The sequence below is a fragment of the Poecilia reticulata genome, chromosome 17 (genome assembly GCF_904066995.2).
Source record: "Poecilia reticulata chromosome 17, P_reticulata-male-v2, whole genome shotgun sequence".
Classification (NCBI taxonomy): domain Eukaryota; kingdom Metazoa; phylum Chordata; class Actinopteri; order Cyprinodontiformes; family Poeciliidae; genus Poecilia; species Poecilia reticulata.
Genome location: NC_088846.1, coordinates 15073358 through 15101120, shown reverse-complemented (window position 1 = coordinate 15101120; position 27763 = coordinate 15073358). Strand labels below are relative to the sequence as shown.

At 35.9% G+C, this 27763-nt stretch overlaps 1 protein-coding gene across 6 annotated transcripts in view; it reads left to right on the top strand.

The window, feature by feature from the left end:
• tnr (tenascin R (restrictin, janusin)) overlaps positions 1 to 24466 on the top strand; it is a 175156-nt gene extending 150690 nt beyond the window's left edge. For all 6 annotated transcript variants that reach the window (XM_081597802.1, XM_081597800.1, XM_081597804.1 and 3 more), the window contains 7 exons: positions 4982 to 5112; positions 9943 to 10075; positions 10543 to 10694; positions 10853 to 10949; positions 16859 to 17020; positions 17294 to 17457; positions 20241 to 24466. In XM_081597802.1, the coding sequence (XP_081453928.1) occupies positions 4982 to 5112; positions 9943 to 10075; positions 10543 to 10694; positions 10853 to 10949; positions 16859 to 17020; positions 17294 to 17457; positions 20241 to 20360 (959 nt within the window). In that variant the 3' untranslated portion in view covers positions 20361 to 24466. The remainder of the gene's footprint in view (positions 1 to 4981; positions 5113 to 9942; positions 10076 to 10542; positions 10695 to 10852; positions 10950 to 16858; positions 17021 to 17293; positions 17458 to 20240) is intronic.
• The last annotated feature ends 3297 nt before the right edge of the window (positions 24467 to 27763 follow it).

Here is a 27763-nt window from a genome sequence, read left to right as displayed (position 1 = left end):
CATTCAGTGTTTTTTTTTTTTTGCAAACTTAACATAGCATTTTAGTAGAAACATTAATTAGCCTCCTTTACATGAAGTTTATTTTTCCTACAATGCCTCTCTACCCAATCCAAACACTGGATCAATAACCAAAAGGCTGAAATAAGGAAAGAACAAGAAATGTTCTGGACTGAAATCATGCTGGCATGGCAACACGGATATGCTGTGGTGTTCAGCTGTTAGTCTGCACACCTTAGATAGATCATGACACCATAAATGTTCTCTGGCAATAGGATTGAAATGTAAAACTTCTGTAGTAAAAAAAATACCTTTAAGTTTTACTCTAAGAAATGGTGCTCCATTAAAACTATAATTAAAGCAATGCAGATCGAATCATTGCACATCACCACACCAGGGTGAGGTGCAGCTCACAGATCCTTCTGGAATGCATAAACTTGCACCTGATCTTCTCTCTTTTGTACTAGATTAACCGGCAAATGTTCTTACATTTATCATATAAAATTTGGGTGGCAAATAATCAAATCCACACTCCTTCTCAAAAACCTCCCATTACCGTGCTGGCTCCACTCTTGGCGCAATTAAACGTGTTACTATACGCTTTGGCTTTCTCAAAATAATCAGTTCCATTTAGACATTAGAGTTCCAGCCTTGCATTTTGTTTTTGAAACTATATACCTTAATGCACTGAAACAAATCAAATCTTTAAATTCTTCTCATAGTGGTAGACATAGATAGTGTAGTTTGCGTTCTTGTCCGTAAATACATGCACATAATATGAATTGAGATTTTTATGTCTCACTTCACTTGTTTTCCTGACATAGCAACACTTTATACTGGGAAAAAATGCCTTCCTTGAAATAATCAGGAAGATTCCAGGTGATAATGTAATTAGTGTAACCTGTTTTCTCAGGCTCCAATCACTTGTAGATGGTAGTTCTAAGAAAATACGTACTGGGCTCAGTCAACCTAATCATTGTTGCTATATTTTTCCACGCTGCTGATACATTTGGTTAGTTTTTGATTAGTTTTTCAAAGTAGCCAGATTGCAAGAGTGCTTGTATTGTATTATGTTATCCATAGCAGCCATCCTCACTGTATTTTCATCACTTTAATTCATATTTTATTTTCTTTAATTACCTGCAGAAAGTAAATGAATCTTGTATACGTTGTGAATACATTTCCATTTACTTAGAAGAGGTCCCAGAGTTGCCACTTAAAAAATATATCTTTGTCCATCTTACATCATTTCAGCAATTTACTCCAAATAGAGCTGCTTTCCCATCTGCTGCTTTATATTTGTGGGGTTTTTTTTCTTCCTCTAATGTTGTTTTCGTATTTAATGGATCATCAGATGTAGCCAAGCCCATTCATTTCAGTTTTATTGTTCAAATCTCATGCTTGAATAAAACGGTGTCGGAGCTGACACCTGCTCACCTGTGCTCTGTGCGAAGGTTTAATTGTGGGCGAATGAAATAGAGGTGCCAGACTTAATTGGAGAAAGAAGAGGAAGAAAGAATAAAGACCGTTGTCCACATAATCCTCACCATCTGTGTTCATCAACACGAGTGTTTGATGAGAATAACATATGGGGTCTTTTCCCTGTTGGCCATGATAGACTAGAACTGTGGCTCTAAAAGCCGAAGTAGGGAGTTCTGAAAACACTGTAGACTAAGTATTAAAATGTGAATAAGCACACCCTATCTGTCCCTTCTCCATCCATCCTCTCTGCTCTGCTACAGCCCTCCCTCAAAAGCTGCTCCTCCACGTCTGAACCTGCAAAGAACTTGAGAAATAGTTTGTTTTCCCGTAATGTTGTTTCTAAACCATTAGCACAGCAAAAACTCACCCGCACTCTTGAGCTTGAACATTGGTATGCATTGTGTGGGGGAAGGGCTTCAGCAGCATTTACTCGAGGATGATTGACATCCTGGCTCTGATTGATCGTTTCTGACCGAGTAGAGTATTTTTGCAAATAGCAGTAGGACCGAGGAGCCACAGGAGCTTGATTTTATTTTTTTTTTTCAAAGATTATCTGCCTCATATCTTACTGTAAGGACATAGTGATAGTTGTAAGAAAAATACAACTTTATGACGGTTAAGTACTGCAGCTTTGAACCAGGCCTGGATTGGCTAATTGGCAGAGCCGATATATTTCCCAGTGTGCCGGCCTAATATTTGGGCTGCTAAGCTGTTTGAATGTGAACTGAAGGTGTGACTGAAACAGTATTTCTTTTTGTTTGTTTTGCTGAAGAAAAACGTTGACCTGGGTAGGAAAATTTAATGAGGCAACATTATAAACAGAGGATTAGGTTATGACAAAGAAACAAACACAAAAGAAGGTAGAAAGAGAAAGATGAGGAAGATCTAAAGGCTAAAAGAAAAGAAAGTGTACTTTTACTCCAGTTCCTTAAAGATGTGATGTTGGAGAGGAAAAGATAGAACAAACTTTAACTCAGTGTGCACGTTGCTGCTTTATCTGATCCCCATCACGCCTAAAACACCTTTTGTTTTCTCTTTCTCACTTAATCTTTACACAGTTTTCACAGCTGCCTTTCATTACAGTTGAGAAAAGACGTTCCGCATCCATATGGAAGTTATCAGCGTTGGCCCATGCTGTTAATTACAGAGCTTTGATTGATCACAGCAGTTGTGTGTACTCACCTCAGTACTTAATTCACCAAAAGGTGGTGCTTCCAATAGTGTGAATTTCTTTTGTGTTTATACTCTTTAATAGGGCGTACAGGTTTGATTTTAGGTCAGTCTTTAAACTAAAGTTTAATTCTCCTGTTTGTACAGAGGAGTTACTAAATATAGAAGCCACAGTCTGTGTTACAAAAAAGTAAATGAAGAAGACGAAAGCAAAAATCAAATCCCAGAAGGTGTGTCTAAGAAAGGGACAGAAATGTACATACCGTATTTTCCGCACTATAAGGCGCACCTAAAAACCTTCAATTACCTCAAAAGCCGACAGTGCGCCTTATAATCCGGTGAGCCTTATATATGGACCAATATTGAGCCACAACAGGTCTAGCAACTACGGTAAGCAGCCGCCGACTTCATTTTCCCCCGTAGAAGAAGAAGTGCGCAGTGCATGCTGGGATAGTTATCAGAACGCTGGTTTGTTAATAAAGTTTGATAATACATTTAAAGCCAGGGGGGCGAATGGGCGGGGAAAAGGAGTCAGAGACTGCGGCGGCAGCGTGTCGGTTGGTCTGTGTTACCCAGAAAGCAGTTGGGCACAATATCGCAACACCAACACCGTGAGTGAAACAATGACTGGGGCAGCCTACTGTATAAAGTACTCTGGGACCACTTCTTTAAAAATGTGGATGTGTAATAATAGAGTATGGAACAAATTGGCAATCCAAACTGAAGTGTCTATTCTATGCGCCTTACATATGAAAAAATTTTTACAATAGGCCATTCATTGAAGGTGTGCCCTATAATCCGTTGCGCCTTATAGTGCACAAAATACGGTAATATTTTCACCTCCGCATTTTATGTGTGTTGACGCCCCTTCCTCCTCATACTGAGCTCTTTTGGGTGACTTACTGATGCGCCCTAGAGTCATGATGTAACTCCAGGAAACAGATTTTGTGTATAGAAGGTCATTTAATTTTTTTTGTCATACAATAGAATGCAGTTACAGCTTGTCAATGCTTCCGGTGCTGTGCCGGTATATCTCACGTTGACTCTTACAGGGTGATGTAAGGTTAGGAAATTGATGCAAGCTTGCTTTTTTATGTGGTTTAAGTACCAACAAAGGCTCTGTAATCAGGGCTTGTTCCAAAGTGTATAGGGACAAAAAACTTATACACGAATTGCGTGATGTAACATGCAGTAAAACTTTGGTGGGCTTTCTTATTAACGGCTCGGATGCTTGTGAGGCTATGATTTGTCTCTGGTAAAACAGAAAAGTGCCTTGCTGCTGTTTGTACAAGTTCCTGTGGGGCTTTAAGATTACTGACATGGTGATTTTACTTCTCTTGAAGTTGCCCTGCAGTGTGGTTGTTCATTTTGTAACCTTTTTTCTTCTTTTTCTGCTTTGAGAAAGACATGCTTCATTCATGAGTATTTTTCTTTCATCGCTACTATCACGACAAAGCAAAAATTAAAAAAAAATCTCATTATGGAATATTTTCATTGTCGGTGTTTGTAAGGTGTAATATATACAGTTGAAATTAGATATTCACATACAATTTATAAAAAGACACATAACCAGTTTTTTTTCCTCTTACTGTCTGACATCCAGCTAAAAATGTTCTGTTTTTTGTCCATTAGGATGACTCAAATAATGTTTTAGTTTTTTATTTCCTAAACTAATAGGTTGGAAAATTTTTCATCTTTTTAAAAAATGTTGACATTTAAATACACAATTAATATACCTATAATAGGGCCATGATGGCTTTGCAAGATTCGAAATGGTTAATACACAATAGCTGAGTTTATTATCCATATAAGGCTACATGTAAAAACACTCCAACATGGAGGAGTGCTTTATCAAAAAACAAACAGTTAGACCTTGTTTATATGTCAAAATTTAAATCTAACACAATTGGCTTCATTAGCTGAATGTGACATGATTTTTTTTTTATTATTCAGAAACTATGGTTTGTAACCTTTTTGAGTGGACCATTAAACCGACTTATTTTAATGCATTAGGTATTCATCTTAAAATTTTATCAGGGGGATTCGAATGTTCCGTAGCTCATTAACATGTTGACATTTCCTCCAACATGTTTTTGGTTTCAGCATTAAGTATTAAGCATTTTGCCCCTATAAAGAATAAAGAATCTGAAACGGAGGAACGTTAACCTTTTCACATAACCATTAAAGCATTTCTGAACTGCACTTCTCAAGTGTTTTAAAAGTTGCAAGCATATTTTTACTCCTGTCTTTACAAAAAAAAGTGCTAATATGACTTTTCCTTCATGAACTATTCCTCAAATGTAAAGTCATTTGTTTCCTCTGCTTTTGGCAGCCATGGATGCACCTGTGAACCTGACGGCCAGTGAAGTGAACCACCGCAGCGGTCTCATTTCCTGGCAGCCGCCAGTTGCAGAAATAGACAACTACATGCTCACTTACAAAACTCCTGATGGCAGCCGGAAAGTAAGTGATATTGTATGGTTTCACTTCACCTTCTATACATAGGTCACAGCCTAATATGCTGTATGTCCATGATCGCTAACATTTGAGGTCAAGACGGCGTGTTCAAGTTCTGTGGTTCTGTGCAGCCACCAGTAAGAATGTAGCTACAGCTTTTTTTTTTTTTTTTTTTTTTGAAGGAAAGTAGAAAGTAATTATTTGCAAATATTAAAGGATAACTAAAATAAAGACCCAATTATTTAACATAGAATTGGGTAGGATTGAAAATCAAAAGTGGCTGTTTTTACAATTATGCATTAGAGAATATGCATTTTACCTTTCACTTAGGCTGTATATGAGTCGTTCATCAACACTGACAGCTTGTTTCACACCAAAGGGAGCCACATGATAAAATTGCTTTTCCGTTAGAAGTATCACCCTAATGTGTCTCAGTAGAAACATTGTTTATTTTGATTAAGGGTTTTGATGTGACTGAGTGATTGTAACGAAGTGCGTTAGTGAGAACTGTGTACTTAAATCCACGTGCAGGGAACTGCCGTGGCGATGAGCCACAACAAGTCTACCTGTTTCTGAGCACACACATTAACACAGTGACCTTGTAAGGGAACCATTAGCCATGTGGTTGCCCACTGGGGAGCACTAATACACAGAAAATACAAAAGTAAACTTTCAAATGATTAATTTAAAATTCTATTTTCAAAGCACAAATATTAGCATTTCGCAGCTGCTGCCTCTTCCTCTCTGCAGGGTCATGTTTGTATTGAAGTAGAATAGCAAATGATGTATGCCCATTCCACACTTTTATATGCACTTCAGTCTTAATTTAAAACATTTTAACTGCCTTTCCTTGTACAAAAGACTCTGTAACATGCTCATTTGCAAGCTAAAAGCAAATATTAATTTTAAGCTTTGAAATTTTTAAGGTAATAGTAACATTTTCAGCTATTTTCAGTCATTTTCAATACATGCAAGAAAAATAGTAAACTTTATTTAATCTAAATTTAAACACATGTTCTATCTATTCTATCACAAGCCGTTCCATACATTAAAATAATGGGACGAAAAAAAGTATTTTTGCCAACTTTTTTTAGGGTTAGGTTTCCACAAGTGAGTACTTTTATTTACTTGTGTTGAAATATCCCAATGGAAGCTTTGTTAGAGAGCACGGCATCTCTATAAAACATCAAAAAATTTAAAATATCTGGTGACCTCTGCCCAAAATAAGATGCTGGGTTGTCGCTGGTTATTTCAGGATAATGATTCAAAGCCTATGAACACGTGGGCTCACCAGGCAGGACATCAGCTGCCTTATGCTGCCAACTTAGTCCATCCAGCTGTTCATTGTATTTCACTTACTACTAAAACCAGAAATATACATTCACCAATTAAAAAGACACACATATTTTTTTTTCCTCACCATCTTAAGTTGAATCAGACCAAACTACTCTTGTTTTAGGTTAATCAAAATTACCTAAATTATTTATATTTTCTAAATGCCAGAAATTGATTTTTAAAGATTTTTCTGTAGCTTTCTTTGAATTCAGTCATATTGAACTGTATGACTTGGGTCAAACTTCTGGGTTTCCTTCCACAAGCTTATCACAGGAGTTTGCTGGAGTTCTGACCCATTCCTCCTGACAAAACTGGGATTTGCCATAGGATTGAGAGGAGTCCTTCATGATGGTCACACCAAACATTGAGTTTGTTGTCCTTAGCCACTTTATAATCACTTTGGCTGTATGCTTAGGTTTGAGCGATTATCCCTTTGGAAAACTAATCTGCAGTCTTTAACCTCCTGACTGATGTCTTTGGATGTGACGTCAATATTTCCACATAATGTCCTTCCCTCATAATGCCATATTTTATGAAATGTTCCAGTTTCTCCTGCAGCAAGACAGCCCCACAGCATGATGCTGCCACCCCCATACTTCATTTAAGATGGTGGCTTACAAGCATCCCTCTTTGTAACAATGGTCATTATGGCCATCGGATCAGAGGACATGTCTCCAAAAAAGAGGATCTTTGTCCCTGTATGCATTTACAAACTCTAGCTGTCTTTATATTTATTTTGTATGAATGGATCTGGAAAGAGGAACTGAAAGAGAAAATAATCATTCCTTATACAAGACTTTGAAGATATTAAAAATAATAAATGTATATCTTGTCTCTCCTTTTTGTGGCATTTAGCAAATAAAGATAATTTTGGTATTTCTAACTAACTTAAAACAAGAAATTTGGTCTGATTTTCCTTTAGCAGTGAGGAAAAATGTGTCTTTTTATTCAGACTATGTAAACATCTGGTTTCAACTGTATCTCAGATGGGTCCCGAGGGTAACAGGCCTATGAGGGAAACTTCGACATCCATCTCCCCAGCGACTTTCTCCAGGTCATTGTGGAGGATTTAAAAGAATTCCCAGGCTAGCAGAAATATACAGTATCTACAGTCTCTCCTTAAGGGCTTTAGGGCTTGGCAGTAGTATTCATGCTACTTCCAGCTCTGGATCCCACTGAGATTTGAAGTTTTCATCCTGGCTTCTAATGAGGGCATAAAACAGAAGATAGGTTACACTCTTTTCATGCTCAAATACAAATTAACCAAACTATTTGCACATTCCTTTGGACTACAGTTATTTAAATAACTGCGCAGTATTTATGTTGACATTTCGGCCCTTTATTTTATATCTTATATTTTGGGGAGTCTACATGCCACTTTGCTGCTGTAGCACCATCATTTCCCTATTGTGGAATTTCTATTCTCCTCTCTGTCTGCTCAGAAGAAGAAACATGGAAGCAACAAAGAAGAAATAAATTGATTTGTTATTGCAGTTTTTGTAACCTTGTTGTTCCTGAGGGTCAAATTGTTCACAATGAAAAACAAAGGGGAAATCTCTTCATAATTCTTTTAAACAAGCATTGACATTGATGTTCTCCTGCTAATGATCTGACACTTAATTTCTTGTGTCTGTTTTGTGTTTCGGCCCACTCTCTGACTGAGATTGTTATTGTACTTATTTATGCACATGCATGCCCATGGTGGTAATCCAAAAAATATATGTATATATTACCAGCACAGGTGCCAGTAATGTGGCATGAAATAAATATGTAAACATCATTATTTGTCAATATTGTATTCTTGTATAATTGTAGAAATCAAATTAAATGTTTGGAACAACATACTACTGCAATAACTTGAATTTTCAAAGTCTTGTTACACATCTATACCAGTGGATCCAATAAAAAGGGGTGTATGCGGTTTCACTGGGGTGAGTTTGTGCTCGCTCTGCTCGGCTGTCATGTAAGTTCACAGAGTCCATAGATTTGCATTCTCAGTGAGGAGAAATAAAAAGCTCTTCTATTTTCTCAAAACCCCCTTTCCTTTCTGTTTAGTATTTGTCAGAAATCATCAACCCACAAACAAAGAAATTAATTCATACGGAAAATCCGTCATGTATGAAATTCTATTTAATTTTATAATTTTTTTCAAAACTTTTATTGCCGAACAAGCATCGTGCTGCTTATCCACAGAGCAGTGCTCATGGCAACATCTGCATGTCAAGGTGCTTCTCTTTTTTTATTTCCCTCTTTTTGTCTGAGTGTGAGTCTGTGCCTTTAGCGGTTATCTGCATAAAGGCAGTGTTGGTCAGCCGCTGTGCATGAAGCTTCTCCCTCGCTGAGACAACGGGGATTTATGATTTACACAAATTAAAAGTGAGATTCATTTCTTATCTGTCATTTACCAATTAAGTTTTACGAGTCCAGGTATAACTGCCGGGGACGTGCATGCCTGGAATGACAAAACATCTTCAGACAAGGGCAAATACACACCTGGCAAACGTCTGACCACTTAACTGCGCGTACACAATCGATATGAAAGGAAAGGGTAGAGAGGTACGCATTAGCCTTGATAAGACAGGGCTCTTCGATTGCAATAAATATACTGACCCTGAAAGCCCTCAGATAGGTGAATGTCAGCTCCTATGAGAGAGAGAGACGCTTTTTACCGGCTGTTTCAATGCATAATTCACAATTCACATGGACACATTGCCTTTTTTTTCCAATCCAGCTAAATATTTTATTCTCCTGTTTTATATATATATATATATATATATATATATATATATATATATATATATATATATATATATATATATATATATATATATATATATATTTTTTTTTTTTTTTTTTTTTTTTTTTTTTATGTGTATCCAGGCTTACACTGTAACAAACTCAAAAACACTAATGCATTCATAAACCAGTGTTGATTCTTTTAAGGGCCTGACTTTGTTTATGTCACAGAAAGCACTGCCTTTCAACATTTAAACTTCCAGTTCTGTGAAAAACAAAGGAGTATGACAGTTTTGCTATAGTTCTCTGACTGCTCCTCTGAAAATAGAAAGATCTGAATCTGATTTCTTGCCATTCTTCTGTTTGACGGTCCGAAAACTCCCTTTTATTTTGTCATCTTCATCTGAAGTAAATGACATCCGTTCTTTGCCATCTGTTTTCTTTTTGACTTTAATTTATTTCCCTCCACACACTTTACTGCTTGAAAGTTCAGAAAGTGAGACCAGTAACCTATACTCTAGCGCAAACTAATTTATCAGAGTTTTCCCTTTTTTTTTTTTTTCTGACACACTTCTAAAATTAATTTTCTGTAAATATACAAATAATCCATTAGGAATTTTCAGTACAAGAATAGCTTAAAGGTCTTTTCAAACTTTCCAACTGGTTGCACCTATGATTAAGAGCTTTGCGAAAACATAACATTTTACCAAGCGATGCCTTCCTCCCACAGTAAATGTTAATGAATCTGGTACTGTGTGTGCACAGGAGCTGATTCTTGATGCAGAGGACACATGGATTCGACTGGAGGGATTGGCGGAGAGCGCAGAGTACACGGTTAAGCTCCAGGCTGCTAGAGGGCTTGATACCAGTGCTGTGGTTTCCACCACTTTTACTACAGGTACAGGATTTGCAGCCGTGTGTTTTCTTTGTTTGGACTTATGTTATGGAAGGATTCCTGAGCCCCAGAGGTTTTTCACTGAATGTGGTGTTAGCGTTAACAGAACAGAGGCGCGTGATAATCTCTCCTTAAAGGCAGAAGCAATTTTTTTATCTCCAGGTCCTTGCCTTACGGTGAGCCTGCTGCACCTATAGGCTGTCTGTAAGAAATAACACAGAATAATGTGACCAGGAAGAGAATATCAATTTCAATTGTGACAATCCCCTCCAAACTTGGAAGTATTTTCATATCCCTCTGGTAACACCTGCAGCACAGTATCTGATAGAACATAATTGGGGGGAGGAAATGAAAGATCTTGAACTATTGCAGCATAATTCATCTATCCCTAATGCATGTTTTTTTTTTTTTTTGACTGAAAAAAGCAGAAGCTAATTAAATTCTGTCATCATCTCTGTATTTCTCTCCAGGGAGCCGTCTGTTTTCAACACCTCAGAACTGTGCCCAACACCTGCTGAACGGGGAGACTGTGAGTGGCGTCTACACCATTTACATCAACAGAGATCCGAGCCAAGGGGTGCAGGTGTACTGTGACATGACCACAGATGAAGGAGGCTGGATTGTAAGTCACTGTGAAGACAGCACTGTTTAGCACTTTGGCTGAATTAAGAAAATGCAAGAAACCAGTAGAGCAAGGATAGGAAACCTTGTTTTTGCTGTTACAGAGCCTCTCAGTCGATTTATTTAAATCCCCTTTTCTTTGTCATTTTTGCTTCCCAGGTGTTTCAGCGTCGTCAAAATGGTCTGACTGACTTTTCCAGGAAGTGGAGTGATTACCGAGTTGGATTTGGAAACCTTGAGGATGAGTTTTGGCTTGGTAAGTTTTCCACTTTGAGTGAGTGAACATAGAATAGAAATGGTAAAAAACAGTTTGTCCCCCCCCCCCTACCAATCCTCCTTGATTTTAAGAGCTAAACAGAGAAGAACAATGTCTACCTTTGACGTGTCTATCAAAAACGCCATGACACTTTTGAACTGCAATTCAAGGTGACTGCCTGCATTTTTTTTTATGTCACTGTCTCCACGTTGCCAATATATTTCAGCTCCATTTTACACAGAATATTGATCCACAACCTGCCACCTATTTTGTTCAATCTTCGTTCCACTTTTCTGAACGCTGTATTTCTGTCTCTAGCATCACACCAGATCACTGACTTTGGATGATTTAGTTCATGCAATCAATAGAGGCTCATTGTTTCTACTTAGTTTCAACTGATACATTGATTTTACAAAGCGGAGAGATGTCTTCAGTATTCTGTTCTGATGTTATGGCCTTTTTGGCTTTTTATTATTACATTTGTATGATGAATAGTCATACCGTTGGACTGTTTTTGTTTTTTCCTTAATTTTTATTACCTCATCTCATCTTTTGGTACTTGACTTTATAAAGTCTGTTTGATGCATTACTGAATTCTCCGAGAGCTCATCTCCCGCTGAAATTACTTGGTAATTGTTGCGCTGCTCTGATCTAAAGACAAAAACAACTCAACGTTCCCATTCCTTTGATGGACAGCTGAATCATTTTCTCTTGCCTCTAAATCTCATTATCAAACTATAATTGTATTCATTGCAAAATGTGCAAATGAGTCATGAGCTCAACAGGTCACCTTTTGTGTTATTGTTTGAGTACAGATGGTTTATAAAAAATAATGCATGAATATTTTATCGCATGAATCGGAGCCTCAAAAGGGATCTTTTGCTTTTTAAAGAAATCTGACATATTATTGATATGATGGGGGGTAGAAAGTGGGGAATTAAACCTTTTATCCATCTTTATTTACAGTTTCAGTCAAAGGCTTACAGAACTGTTCATTGTTGCAACATTGAATGCTTATGCAAATACCATTTTATATATAGACAGACATTTATCCAAATGTCCTTTTTCAAAGTAGATTGATCAAATTTTTAGTTCCCAGCAGTTTCTAGCAAAATTATATATATATATATATATATATATATATATATATATATATATATATATATATATATATATATATATATATATATATATATATATATATATATATATATATATATAAGCAAAATTATATATATATATATATGTATATGTTTGTGACAATTTCTCCTTGCATTGTACATTCCTACACCAAAAGCAAGATTCTTACTTTTCAGATTCTTGGTAAGATAATAGATGAGAACTTAAAAGGACAGTTTTAGATCTAACTTATCATGAACTGGAAATGACAGCATAAAATGTTTTTTTTTTTTTCTTTTATCAGATATTTTTAAATCTGTAGTCTCACTTGTCATTAAGTTGAACTGAAGCTTCTTATGTTAGTTCTGCACCACCACAGGGAAAGTGTTCAAAGATAGATGTTAAAAGCATGCTGTCATAAATTCATTCTTTATCTATAGCTTTTGTATTTCAGCTGAAACAAAAGGGAGATATCCTCTGCTAAAGCAAAGGCTGAGACAGAGAGAGAAATTCCAGATTCTTTACTTTCTTTGAGATAGTAAGTCACAGATATGTCTTCGCTTTTTTCGACAAGACCACCTGAGGGGCGTTACGCTGGAGCATACTAACACGGATTTACTGTATGTTTAATGGCCGTGCCTCTAGATTACAATCCAAAGAGCCCTGGAAAAATATATCTAGTTCAGTGAGTACAACATTTTATCTGACCTGTTTCCTCAATAGTGGAGTCACTCATACTGAGTTCCTTTCACCTCCTCTGAGCATGCACCACAAAAAGCTGTCTTTGTCTCCTTTCTTTATTTTGTTGTTGCCCTCCAGGCTGCACTCTATACCCTTACTGGTTTTATATATATATATACATATATTTGGTCTCTAATTGTGTCTTTTCAGTGCATACAAGCTGCTTAATGTAACCTCTGGGTGTGGAGGATCAATAATTGTTCTGTAATGCCAGACATTAGTCAACATCTCAGACTCTGTTGTGTTTGGCTCGAAACATTCAGAAAGAAAACATAAAGTTGTCATGTTAGCCGAATGATTTGCTAGTTAGAATAGTTGAGCCTGGAAACCTTGATGTATCTTGACAGCGGTAACCAATCCACGCTTACTGCGAAAAACGACACAGGGTGAAGTTTCTAAGATCTCAACTTCTAGAACTGATTGGTTAACAGTAGATTTTACATTATTTGGACTAAGTCTTATAGGTAAAAGCATTATCATTGCTGGAGTTTTATATCAGTGACATAACCCATACTTGAATGATCCACACAAACTACTGTAAATACCAAGGAATTCTGCTCTCATAAGAGCCGCCAGATTTTCTGGTATTAAGTAAATACATTTCATTAGATTATGACCACCTGTCTGCTAATTCCACTATAATCATATGGGATGAAACTGATTTAGTTTTGCCACTGAATGCTTCTAGAATGTATTTGTTTGTAGTTTATGATCATAATAATGTCTACCTTGTTTCAGCTTCTCTTCTTAACAGTGCCTTCAAATCAAATCACATTTTATTTGTATAGCACATTTCAGCAGCAAGGCATTTCAAAGTGCTTTACATAATTACAAACAGAAACACAGTCATGTAACATTGAATAAACTGTAAAAAAGATAAAGAGATTTTAAAAAATTAAACAAAAAATTTAGATGAAATAAAAAATGTATAAATAAATAAAAAATAAAGATAAAAGCATTAACGACACACTCACCCCTTGACACTGTCAAGAAAGGGGGACGGCACCCGCACCCCTACACTTGGTGTGAAACTTGTGTTAAATTTGTCTCGAATTTGTTACTCGATTTAATAAAAACTTGTCACTTTAAGTTTTATAAAACCATATTCAAATCATATTTGCCAAAGATTAAAATTGTGAGTGTTTATTCTTACAATGAAAACTCCAAAACGTCATGCCAGTGCAATTGAGTATAGCAACATTACCAAGGAAGTGAGTCTAAAACCCTCCATGCTGGTCACCCAACACATCGCCAAAAAATGACTCAAAAATAATAAAACTGAAACGGAGCCGCCAACTTAGAGAAGGCAATATGTTGTTGAATTACAGAGGGGAGTCTCAGAAAAAGAAAATCCTGTGACAATTCATATTTACAAATTTTCTTTAATGAAATATGAACCCAAGTTGTTATGAGCACAATGTGCCAAATGAAGTGATCCAATACAAATATAGTTTTTTTTTTTGTTGTTGTTGTTTTTTTTTTTTACACTGACATAAGTGGTCAGTTAAATTATGTATTTAACTTTTTTAAAGCATCCTAAATATTGTATTCCATTTTTCCTTTCAGTATTTACCATTTAAGAAGTGACCTCAGAAGTTTTTCTTGTTATAAATGTACATCTAGTGACATCTTGCCCATGGTCAGTGTAGTTCCACTGTGTGCAGGCGTAAATAAATTAGATCACAGTCATAGCCTTGGGGAGCCATTGCGGCAAACATTCAGCTAATCACCACCTCTGCACTCAGAATAGCAATTTACTGCACAATAGGAACCATAAACACAGATATTAAATCCACTCAAACTGAAAAGACGAGCCACTCGACTGGCCAGCAGTAAAGAGTTTGATAATTATCCGCTGTAGTTTGAGGACGATCATTTTTAACGGTGCTCTTTATTTGCACCATGCTCGCTGACCTCTGCTGAACGCAGTTTTAGTTTGATGATGTAATAAAAGAGACATTCGGGTGACTGGGAGCAATCTGTAATCATTATCCCATCCTTTTGCCTTTTAATTCTCCCCTTATTGTTTCTGCATAAGGGTGGGAGTGAGGCCGGTAATAAAATGGAAGATAATAGCACAGGGGCTCAATCGTGTGTCAAAATGCGTTTTCGGTCACCACACTTAAGAATGAAGCAGTAAAAAAAAAAAAAAAGAAAAAGAAAATGATGGGTGGCGCATTAATAGCTGATAACACAACTATGTTATACAACAGAAATTAAAAGTAACTCACTGTTAAGCTCAGTTTTATTACCACAATTGCTTTTTTCCCCTGTCGCCCTAAGTGCCCCTGGGTTGTAACATCGATTGTATCTCTCGTCCATTGACAAACTGTATTACAGCAGACTTGGTTTTCCTGCTGCACCACTTCTTATCAGTAAAGGCTGGCGATTTAATTCCTGTCAAATCTTTTCTCAGGTTGGTTCATCTAAAGTGCACATGTGATGCATCTGCTAGAGGTTAAGCAGAGAGGGACGCTCTTTTTCCAAATGGGCGCTTGTTGTAATCTGATAGCGAAGGCAGCTCCAATCGCTCAGGTCGGTGTGGGACCTTATCGCATGTCGGGGGTTCAAACGAGCTTTGTATCTGCTGCCTCTGAGATAGCAAGCAAAAGACACAGATCTCAGAGAGTTGCAAGATGTGGTATTTGGAGGAGGGCAGGTGGCGACAGCGTCCACCACTCTGCAGCGTCAATCATACACGGCGGCTGACAAAGGCGTTTGACGGATGCACTTATCGGGATGCAACCTTTCGCCCCCCATAAACGGGTGGCGAAAAGACTGACATGGAGCTGCATCTTGGAGCATAAAGTCTGTGAGTGTTTTGGGCTGTTTACAGTCAGAAAAACTCTCAACTTTAACCTGCCTGTGGTCTCTCAACATTGCTGGAATTTGCACATTTGTTGGATAATAATCCAGATTTACAAGAAATTGCTCTTTATGTTTTTTTTTATTTACTCAAACACATTTATTTTCATTGGCTGCCTTGAATTTAACTATGAGAAATATTATAATTGATGGTGAGGCATTTCACAACATTGGAATATGATGGAGTATTAAGGCCAGGTTAATTTTTTTTTTTTAATTACTAGAATATCTTCATAATATTACAAGAATAAAGATGCATATGATGCTCCCCATTTTAAATTTTAGTTATTGATTATTGATTATGATTGTTTTCATGTAGGAGTTCCTATAAAATTACTACTTCACTCTCCCAATTTTCTGACTTTATTCTGGTAATATCATAATATTTTTACCATATTATTTTGATTTTTTTGTCTGACAACCTTATTCTCATAGGTTTATTGTCTTATAACTTTATTCTCATAATATTATGACTTTATTTCCTAGCCTGGCCCTAATACTCCATTATATTGGAATAAATATTGAAATGTTAATTTGTTTCAGTAATTCAACTAAAAAATGGAAACTCTAGATCATTATACCTATTAGTTAAAACACAAAAAATTTGAATATTGCAATGTAGGTGGATACAAAGTCCTGCTCAAAAATGATCAGCATCTCCAAAAAACTTGTCAGCATATCAGAATAAAGTTCTCTAAGGTTTCCTGGAAAGCATTCACAGACTTTGGACTTGATATAAAACACAGTGAGTCCTCACTATTAGATGACATAGCTCAACAAACTAATCTAGACTGTAGAGTTTTGCCTTTTCTTTCTAAAAAGGACTTTGAACCACCCAACAACGTCAAGTATTTCCTCCAGTACTCTCGAGTACTTTAGTCCCGGGTATGATGCTTGTTCAAGCGGCTCAGCACAAGGAACTAAATTGTTTTTGTGGATAAATCTGTGTGCTGTAGTTCCTGAAGCACTGAATTCACACCTTTTGAATCTCCTGCAGACCCTTGAATCACCATTGCTTCTCAGTAATCTTAAAGCTATGTTTACCACTGTTGGTTTTTCATCCTCTGCAGCGGTTTCTCCCACATATGCCTTGTGAACTATTAGTTTACTGATTTATTTATTTTTTTTAAACTTACTTTCCTATATTTACTTAATGTTTTAAACAATTACTTGTTTTTCTACAGGTCTTGATAACATCCAGAAGATTGCTTCTCAGGGACGCTATGAGCTGAGAATTGACATGAGGGATGGACAGGAATCAGTTTATGCCAATTATGACAAATTTTCCATTGGAGATGCAAGAAACCTCTACAAGCTCAGGATAGGAGAATATAATGGCACTGCTGGTAGGTGGTTTGGCCATAAAGAGCATTTTCACCATGTAGCTCTTCAACACTCAAAGCTGACCGTTAATTTAATAAAAAAAAAATTGACACTTATGTAAAAATTTTTTTTTTTTTCTGGGTGAAAAGTATTTGTTACCCAGAGTACTTCACAAAGACTTCTTTCTGCTTCACTTCTGATATCCCTGCTGGTTTTTTTAATCATGTTACAGTTAATTGTGGTTGTACTTCCCAGTGATATTAATTGTTTTCCGTCCCACTCTTCTCTGATCACAGGTGACTCTTTCAGCTACCACCAGGGCCGGCCATTCTCCACTAAAGACAGAGACAATGACATTGCGGTCACTAACTGTGCCTTGTCATACAAAGGAGCCTGGTGGTACAAGAACTGCCACCGGGCCAACCTCAATGGAAAATATGGCGAGTCCAGACACAGTCAGGTCTGTCCTTTAACTCACTACATCTCCTTCCTTAAACATTCACAGTTCAAAATGTAACATTAAAGTGTGACCATTTCTCAGCTTTACTCTGAATCAGTTTCCTTTTACAAGTTTGGTTCTTCTTAGAATCGGACCTCTTTACCTTTAGATTAGTGGCTTTAACCACTACTTGTGTAATGTAGATTCAAATTTTTGTGAGGATTGAAGTGATAAGGATATATTGTATTTCAGGTCATCTAAGATAGCAAGCTGTTGATAATCTGTAAACCCCAAAAACTTTATGTTTGTGTCCATTAAATTAACAAAAACAAAAACTTTCCCATCATTAGTTTCTAACTTACAAACTTTGACCTGATCCGGTGTTTATGAATCACTTCAGGAAATAAAACTATTTTCCAAGCATTAACACACTGTGCTGTTAGGGGCAAAGGCTTTTTTGCAGATTCCATATCCTGCTTTTACCTTTGTGTAAAAAATAGTATTAATCCTTTTTCCCATAAATCTTTAGGATTTTTAAATTTTTTTTATTGGGATCTTTATTAAAGAATTTTTATTGTCTTTACTTCTCTGAAAACTTGTCATTTGGTTCAAGTTTTGTTGTCTCTGTATCATTTCACAGTATTTTGTCAAAAGTATTAGTGCAGCAACCGTCCCTGGGTGGCTGTGACCCAGTGGGAAGAGTGGTCACCTGACATTTAGGGGGTGTGAACTCAATTCCAACAATCCTGACCATCCTGCCCAGCATCACCATATGTCAAAGTGCTCCTGCGTATCGGTACATGTGGTGAATGTAAGCTATAGCGGAGAATTGCTCTGGAAAGTTAGAAAAGCTATGTTAAAGTGCCATCCATGTACTGCTAATATTGGAGCAATATGTTACGACAAGTTTACATATTGCCAAGAGGTGCTTACATCAGTAGAAATAAACAAGTCAACAGTTTATTGTCTTCCCATAAACATAGTCCATGTTTTTTTTTTATTCTATTTTCTCTTACATTTCTGTAGTTCTCCTTGTCCATGTGGTGTGGTGGTTGAGGTTTTATATTTGTTATTTTTGTGGCCATTTGAATCAATCGCCTATTAAACTAAATGTCCTCATTTGAAAAGGTTGACATTTTCAAAGTGTATTTTGGCATTTGCGAAAATCGACATGAAAGGAAGCCATTACAGCACACTGATTAAAGGTTAAAACCTCTTGAATTGAAAGACTAATTATTAGCAAATTAAAACACTTGAAAGAGCATCCTGAGTGGTCTTGCGGAGCAGCTCAGAGACAACTGCTGCACACATTTTCTTGTTATACATTCCAATGGAGAATATGATCCACAAAACACAGTGCGAAGAGGGTTCAAATTATCTAAACACTACCAAATGCTTCTAGTTATTTTGGAGGAGTATTTTTTGCAATGAAAAACAAAGTAATTTAAAATATTTTCTTATTTTTAATAAACTCAGGTACAGCCATATCAAGCCTAGATGTTATGTCATCACCTTTTTCAGCCTTGTGCAGAAAACGCTGTACAAGCCATGAATGTATTTTTTTTCTGTCGGTGTTTGTACGTGCGTGTGCTTGCGTGTGTGCGTGTGAAATAAAAATCAGGTTGAGTCACGACGGCTTTAGAGATGTCCTGTTTTTTCCTCTCCGCTTCTTCTTTTTTTTCTTTTGACATGTTGAAACAAAAAAAAATGCAGAAGCAAATATAGAATGAAGGTAAACTTAAAATGAAAATCTTATAAAGGCTACAGACGAGAAGAAGCAGATGGAGATGACGCACAAAAGGGCTAGAATAAAACTATCATTGGGGTTAATGTTAAGATTACATCAGGAATTACATTGCATTAGGAAAAATATTAGCATTTCACTGGCCCCCATGATATTAGCCTTTTCCCTAAAATATGTTTTTATGTATTATCTTTGTTTAGTATCCTGAAAGGAGGAACTCAATGTAAGACAACATGCTAGTGATACCTCGCATGCTACTGAATGTTAGCATTTAGGCTAACATTAGCATTTTGGCTAATTGTAAATTTAAAATCATATCTCTGGTCTGTATTTCTGACATGCGACTGTAACTGAAACCAATGTTTCTCTTCACCAACTATGACATTTTCTTTTTGAGCCTTGATCTTAAAAGTTTTCTGTTTTTTTTCCTTCAATGTAAAAGTTTCAGTACACAAATATCACAGACTCAAAAAGAGGAGGCAATTTTTCATGGTCAATCCAACTTTACAGTTTTAATGTTTTGTGAAGTAAAACCAACACAACACAATTTCATGATACTTACAGGCATAACTTGAAGTTATATTCCACAAAGGTTTCTGCTAGAGAACATAAATGTGATGAAGTAGCAAACAGAGACAAGCTCACTAAATGCAATGTATGTTAGCTGCCGTGCAGCTTTTGTAATTAGCTTAAGTTTCACTCTCATCTAGATTCAGTGTATTTTTATGACTCATTTATTTTTAACTAAACAATTACGAAACTGTGGTCTGACTGGAAGAGAGAGTTCATTTTAAGTAGGCAAATTAGGAAAATGTGCCCAACCAATTCTTTACTGTTGTGAAGTAAAAACAAATGTTATTTTTTCCATTTGAAGTCATTTTTCTTAAATGTAGTTATTGAACTATCACCTTGATAAATTGTGTCCATGCCTCAATACTACACTGTTACATTTAGAAAGCCCTTTATTATAAGCTTTGTACATTAGCCTTGTTAGTCTTTATTAGAGCATAAAATATTCATATTGAGGCAGCATCTCTAAGTTTTACTTCCATTTTTGCAGGGTATCAACTGGTACCACTGGAAAGGCCACGAGTTTTCCATTCCCTTTGTGGAGATGAAGATGAGGCCCTTCAACTTTCGCAGCATCAGCAGTAAGAGGAGACGGTCCACCTCTGTATAAACCCACCACCTCCGCCCTGCCCAGAGTCGTGGATAAATGGAGTTTAGACGATACCGGGTGTTGAATCTCTGCTATCTGTGCGCCTTTCTGACCGCAAAGGCAGGCTGGAATTAAGCTGTGCCACATCTCGTAAGTGAGGTCGCAGAGACTGAACGAGTGAGCAATTAAACAAAGCTACTAATATTTCATTTAGCAAATTTCATAAATTAATACTTTGCCAACTTGTTATTTTAACATGGATACGGTCAGAAAATAGCAGAGAGGTTTTGACACCACATCCAAACTGATGATCTTTCCGCCTGCCCAGCATATGCTGTCTTTTCCTGCTGTACTTCTACTTAGAAGACAATGTATGTAATTTATTAAGTACTCAGAATGACAATGGTCGTAACTGCTGTAAAAATAAAAAAGGGGGAAGGCAAACAAAGATGTTATGGTTTAACCTTAATATTTGAGTTTTCCTTCTTTGAGATGCTGAACTGTTTTCAGAAATGCTGTTAAGAGTAAGATACTGCGCTTTTTTTAGCCATTACAAAAAGACACTGAAATCAATAATATATGCCCTTAAAACTCTGTAATATATATATATAAATATATTTTTATAGCTAATAATGTGACTGAGTTCATCTATAATTTGATGCCTTGGTTTATGAACCTCGATTAAGTTAACTCAAAAATAGTAACATACTGGACTGAGTCGGGGAAAAAAAAAACATTACACAGCAAAATTGAATATACAAAATAATCATTAATCAAATAATTCACCAGCAACATCTTCATTGCCTTGTAATTTATTTTATTCATGTGTAATGTAAACTACTTCTTTACACATCGTTTTCTATTTGGTAGCCCCACTGAGATGATGTCTGCACTGAGAGCGGAAACACAGCTAAGCTATTGCAGTTCATTCTGTTAGGTGAACACATTTAGTTGTTCATGGGCATTTTGTACTCACTTGATTTCATTTCCAAGCAAATTACAGTCAGAAAATGTTGTAACTTTGCTGCTGACGTAGGGATTTCTTGCGGAAATGACGGCGGTAGATGCAACAGTTAACCAAAGGCCTTCGTAATAAAGATTTAACGATTGAAAATAAGCTCAGCTATTTCTGTCACCAAGGCTGTCTTGATACTGCCCCACATTTCAAGCCCCCTTTTGTACTCATTGTGATTCCCCCCAAATGCGAAGCGAAACTTTCTAAATGCTATTCAGAACAAAGTCGGTGTGGGCATAGTGCAGTTTTAAGTCTGGCTCCCCTCCTGCTGCTTGCTGAAATGAACTAAACAAAGAAAGCAGAACAGAAGGTGGAGCGAAGCCAAGTTTTCCTTGTACTTGCTTCACTGTTTAAGCTGCTTCGCGAAACAAAGAAATCCACTAACACTGCTGGGAATGTGTTCCTTTTAGTGGGGTCGGTGTAATCTACGGCTTGCCAACCAACCATGTGTTCACGGTGGCACACAAGGCGTTCGGGGCCAGTTAGCTGACAGCAGCCTTTCTGCCTGAGTTTAAGACAGACATAACAAAGATGACTGGAAGAAAGAAACCAATGTCACTATAAGCAACATTTTGTCTCATTTATTAGGTAATCAAACACTGTGTTTCCTATTATTTTCTGTATCTCCTTTTTCTGTATCTCCTTTACTCTTCTAAAGGACAGAGGACGTAAATCCTCTGATTGAAGTAAACCAACCAATCAGACTCTACTTTTTTTTTCTAGAGATTGAAAATAGTTGCCCTCCCCTGTTCTACTACTACTACTATTACTACTACTACTACTACTACTAATATACTCATGTAGATATGAAGTTTTACTTTCGCTGACCCCATTCGATGGAAGCCAACAAAGAAACCCCTGTGGGGAATTCCTGCTAAAAACTGTGCATTTCTAACCACTGTTGTGCAAAGGGATGAGTGGAGCCCACTGCATGTTGACTGAAATGCTACCAAGAGCTTGAGAGTGAACAACACATGTCTTTAGAATATATTTGTGCACATATTTATCTTTTGTTCCATCTTAAAGCTGCCCCGAAAATGATTTAAAAATAGATTTAAATTGCTTCCCCTCTACCCCCCACTTTAAGCCTTTTAATCAACATGAAACCTTTCCCAGGTTGATGATTGGGTTTTTTTATTGTCAAAGGATTTCAGACTCTCTCATGCAATAAACTTCTCTTAGTTATTTATAGTGAAGTAGATTAATATGTGTGTGTGTGCTTATTTAATTACCTGCTTTGATAAATTTCTCTTCTTTGGGATTTGTATAAATGAATAATGGTCTGGAAGCTCTTCTGAAAGGAAACGGTTTGTATTTTGTTTTCTGGCAATATCTCTCATTGCAAACTCCTAGGTGCTTGTAAATCAAACAAAAACAGAATTGTCATTTTTATTTACGGCGGGGAAAATAACTACTGAACACCTAATTTTTCTGATGCATATATTTATATTGAGGCTGTTGACATGAAATTCACACCATATTCTTGTAACTATCCAAGTATTCCACACATACAAATAAAACAAAAAAAATTAGTTTGTTTTCTTTATGTCTGTGGAGAAAAAAATCATCTGTTGGTAGTGGAAAAAAACGCAAGATTGTAGGCATTGCTCAGGTGTGATTTTGATAAGCAATTCTATCTAAAAGTTTTAAAATATTGAAGGTTCTTGTTTGCTTTTCTATGCTTTCCGATCTTCAGTTATTCCCCAGATTTTCAATTGGATTAAATTTAGTTCTTGCCACTTTATTTTCCGTTTCTGAAACCAGTTAAAAGTTCAAGTTTGTTGTCTGACTAAAAAATAAATAAAATCCGTCTTTTCCTTCTTCCGTTTTCTGTTAGATGAACTCAGTCAGTATGATATGCTGAAAGACAGACACACACCATTATGTTCTTTGCTCCATACATCATTGGTGTTTTTAGGGTGGTGTTCAATGGCTCTTGGACAACTTTTCTGATTAATATTTTTCTTTTTTTCACTTTATTCTGAGAAATGAGCATTTGGTTACTGCTGGGGTATGGCAGCCCCAACGGTGCTCACTGAAACATTCATCAGTTAGAGATACACCTGTAGACAATCCAGTCGCTATGCTTTACAACAATAAGGTTGCAGAGGTATTGAGAGAGTTTAGTTTATTTTCCTCATAATGAGATGCTTGTCGTGCAACAGTTTTGTAATTTTGTCCGTAGGTTATATATAGTTACAACCAAGCCAGGTGAAATTATTTGACTTTTTATTTCATGTTTGATATCTTTACCCTAAAGTTTGTTGTATTTACTCATGACTTAATTTATATAGATTTGTTTGATGTCTTTAAAAGCATGGGTTACTTGGGTAGTTACCAACATATACTGTGAATTTCATGTTGATGTCTGATCACAAATATATTGAAGGGGAAAAAAACACTGACATGCTAAATATTTATTTTATTCATTGTATATATAAAGTGGTCAAATCTCCATTTTTTTATATTCAAATACTGTTTCGCATGGCACTAACTTTTTGAAGAACTATGATAATATTTGTCTTCTATGCTGTTTTAGGAAATTTAATAAATTCAAATACATTTTCTCTTCAAGGTATGCCTCAAAAAGCAATTAAAAAGAGCATCACATATTGACTTGATTTAAAATAGGAATTAACAATATTATTTTTGTTTTTTGCACCATGTAAAGTTTCATCTGTTTGATTCACTGTTATTTTTTTTTAAACATCTTAATTCTTGGAAACCTAAAGACATTCACTGTTAAGTCATTTGTACAGAAGAGTTGTTTACTTAATTGTTCTTCATTTTTCCATTTGCTGTGACATCCGTCACGTTCGGCCCTGTAAACTACTGAAGAAGAAATACCACAAGTTTACATGCTCTCAGTTTGCTTAATCAAGAAACTGTAACTTGAAGTGATCTGAAAAATGCTGGCATGGACATGTAAATGTTGATGATAAAATGTGATTTTGACTGTTTGAAAGCTTAGGTAAACTTAAACTAAGAGTTTGTTGTTGGATAACCTTGAATATTACTGTCAAATTTAGCTCTAGTTTGACTTAAACATGTACTATAAAGTTCCTTTTTTAAAACATTTTCTACATATTAATAAAATATTCAAATACTCTCATTTGATGACCTGTTTTTCTTTTGCTTTGTGGCTGTTAACCATGTTTTTGGTAAGTGTGCAGAGGACTACTCGGGATAATTTTAACATCCATGTACATCAGTTAATTGAGTAAACTCATATCTAAAGTAACTCACAAACATTCTTCATCTCATATAATCAGGGGTAAAAATAAACAAATGTGTGGTTCTTCAAAACAAAAGCACTTCCTGTTTGATTCAAATTGTCAACGTTACATTTTCTTAATCTATTTCTATTTTCTTTGAAAATAAATATATATTTTCATTTATTCTAGGTCTTCACTGTTTTAGAAAATCCAGCAGTGATTATATATATTGTGAAGACGGTATAACTTAGCATTGATAGTCTCCTCACTCCTTTCTCATCTGTCGCTGCAACCCTCCCAATATTTTTCATCTAGTTTTTCTGTGATGTCGTCTGTGTCAAAAGTGCAGGTCTATGCAAAAGGAAGAATATGTTATTGACACTGAAAATGATCATTCCTGACACAATTGAATACTCAATGCATTCCGAATAGCTTGTTGCAAAATTAGCATTACATTCCACTAATATCAGGATTTTGTTACATTCTGCAGCCGATAAGAGTGTCTTACTTGCTTAATTAAAGAGATAAGATTCTCATGAGATAAATTAAAATAATCATTTTACTTCATGAGATAAAACAATGTAAGATGTTTAGATGTCATGTGTCTGAACAGAGATTCATTCTATCATTGCTGCCTTAAAACACGACCAGGAGTTGGAATCAATGACGAATAAATGTATTTGGTGCATGAACAAATTGCTAAATGTATAGCAAGAAATAGAAATAGTGACTTACTGATAACAGAAATTTCTTAAACTCTAATTCCATTGAAATGCAAACACCTGCAGTTAAATAATAGCTAGTTGTTATGTAGCTCACACATGCAACAATATAGTATTGATTTAAAAGCATAATACTTGTAAACAGTTTTCAATAGATTGTTTTTTTGTCGTCTTTTGTCTCATATAAAACCTTTTAGGGGTCATACAGGTGGTTATAAATCAAAAATAATGAAATTCAACGCACGCTCATGCCAGTGAAAATACAATGTTTCTGCAGCTAAATCATTTTGATAAATTTAGCTGAATATAACAGAAAGGCAGTAAATAAATCTAGCTTTAATTTTCTCTTGTTTTCTTCTGTGTTTTACAGGTTTCTAATAATAGAAGAAAACGAGATCTTATAATTCCCTCTGAGGTAATTACATTAAGGCTTTTTAAAGTCTGCTTTTTCAACTGAAGGTCCTTCATCACACAAATATTAAAAACTGCGTCACGTTGGAGAATGTTTTCTCAGGTCAGAAAATTATGCACGTCTTTCAGTAAATATACACGCGATACACTCTGCCACATTTTTTTATTTTTTTTAACAGACTAGATTCTCAGAAACCTTTATATCAGCAAATTTAGATGCATTGTCTATTCATGGCATGTTCCAATTATCCACTAATTATTCATCCAGGTGACTGGTCAGCAAAAACAACTTGGTAAATAACTATGCTTTGTGAAGTTTCTGAATAAATTAAACTAAAACACAAAGAAATAAGCAACACAGCAGTTGTTCTGCAATAGCAAAGGTCAGAGGGATTGGCTGATTTCTCAAAATGCTTCACAAAACCAACTGCTGTACTAATTGGAGTTTTAGATTAAAAAAGGAATATCCTTGTACTTTGATTCAGTTCAACAATACGCTATTGATTTCAAGGTGAAATAAATGGATATAATAAACATTTAATAAAACATTTCCTTCAAGTTAAGAACTGAGACAAATTTATGTTAAATCTTCATAATTCTTCATAAAGGCTAAAAGAAAGTAGGTTATTACCTCAAATTGAGCACAAATGCAGACAAAGCAATCATTACCAATTTGAAATATTAAAATGTGATGATCAAGTTTGGAGAATAACTCAAATTTATTATCAGACACAGATAAGATTGTAACAATAAATCATCCAAGCACTAGTGAAGAACTATATCTCGGACTTTTGAATTCTTCATATTTTTTAAAATACATTAGTACATGGTGTTACCCAGTGTGTGAGTAATTAAGGTCAGGGGAGGATTAGTTTACAAAACTATCAAGGATTTCCCCAGTGAGTCATTGTTTTAACCCATAGAGAAGCTGTTGGACTCGCCCTGCAGTCACGCAGAAAACTCTCGGCTTTTGTATCTCTGCTTCACTCCAGTCAGGCAGATCTCGGCGCATTTAAGAACAATCACTGATAACTGGTTATTATTTGTCAAGATGTATTTGTGAACAAACCAAGTTGAAACACAATTGATGAAGCTCACACCATAAGATTGCATCTATGGTAACACAACACCCAAACTGATTTCTCTGGACTAATCTTTGAATATGAATCAAACTGAAATTTTTGAATTCACGTCTCTTGATTTCGTTAAATCAAATTTCATTGGATTTTCATTTGCAGTAAACAAATGTCATAATTCTAGAGCCATAATTCTAGAGTCTGGCTCTATAATTGTGACATTCTAGAGCCCCACATAAATTCAATAATTTATGTGGGGCGCCAAGTAGCTGTTTGGTTATTTTATGCCTTTTACTGCCTTGTCATCATATTATTCCTCCGAGGAACATTAGCTGACAGTCACTGAAGCTGTAAGCAACATTAAATAAGTCCACAGTGGCTGTGTTAGACATAAAAATGGTGCTGAAAAGTGGAGACATAGTTTCATGGTCTTCTTTTCCACCTGAGTACCACCAAAATGTCTGTATAGTATTATTATTGCATCCAGCAGGTGGCAGTCTTTCCTTCTGCACCCTTTCACGTCACCGATCTTCTGTGTATGACAATAATCTCTAGTGTTAATTAACATCTCAAAATCTTGTTTTCTAATGAAACCAACCTAAGCCTTTGCCATTATTCCTTGTGGTTTGTTTGACTCAAAAACAGACCTGAGCAGCATTAAACTTGCAGTGAAAGATGTTGGTGGCAGCATCATGCTTTGGGACTGCTTTTCTCAAATTGTTCAATACTGATGAAATAATGAACTGGTTGTTGACCCAAAACTTTTAAGGCTTTACAACAATGGCAAAGGAGTTAGGCAATATCAAAAAACCAGGATGTGGCAGTTTGATAAACTCCCAGTAAAATAAAAACTGAATATTGTTTTCATTCTAAAGGTGTTTCAACAACATATTAGTGAAAGAACATGCAAACTTACCGTTTGCAATCAGAATGCAGCAAGTATGGCTTTAAAAATGCAGAAATTTGAACAAGGATATGGATAAAT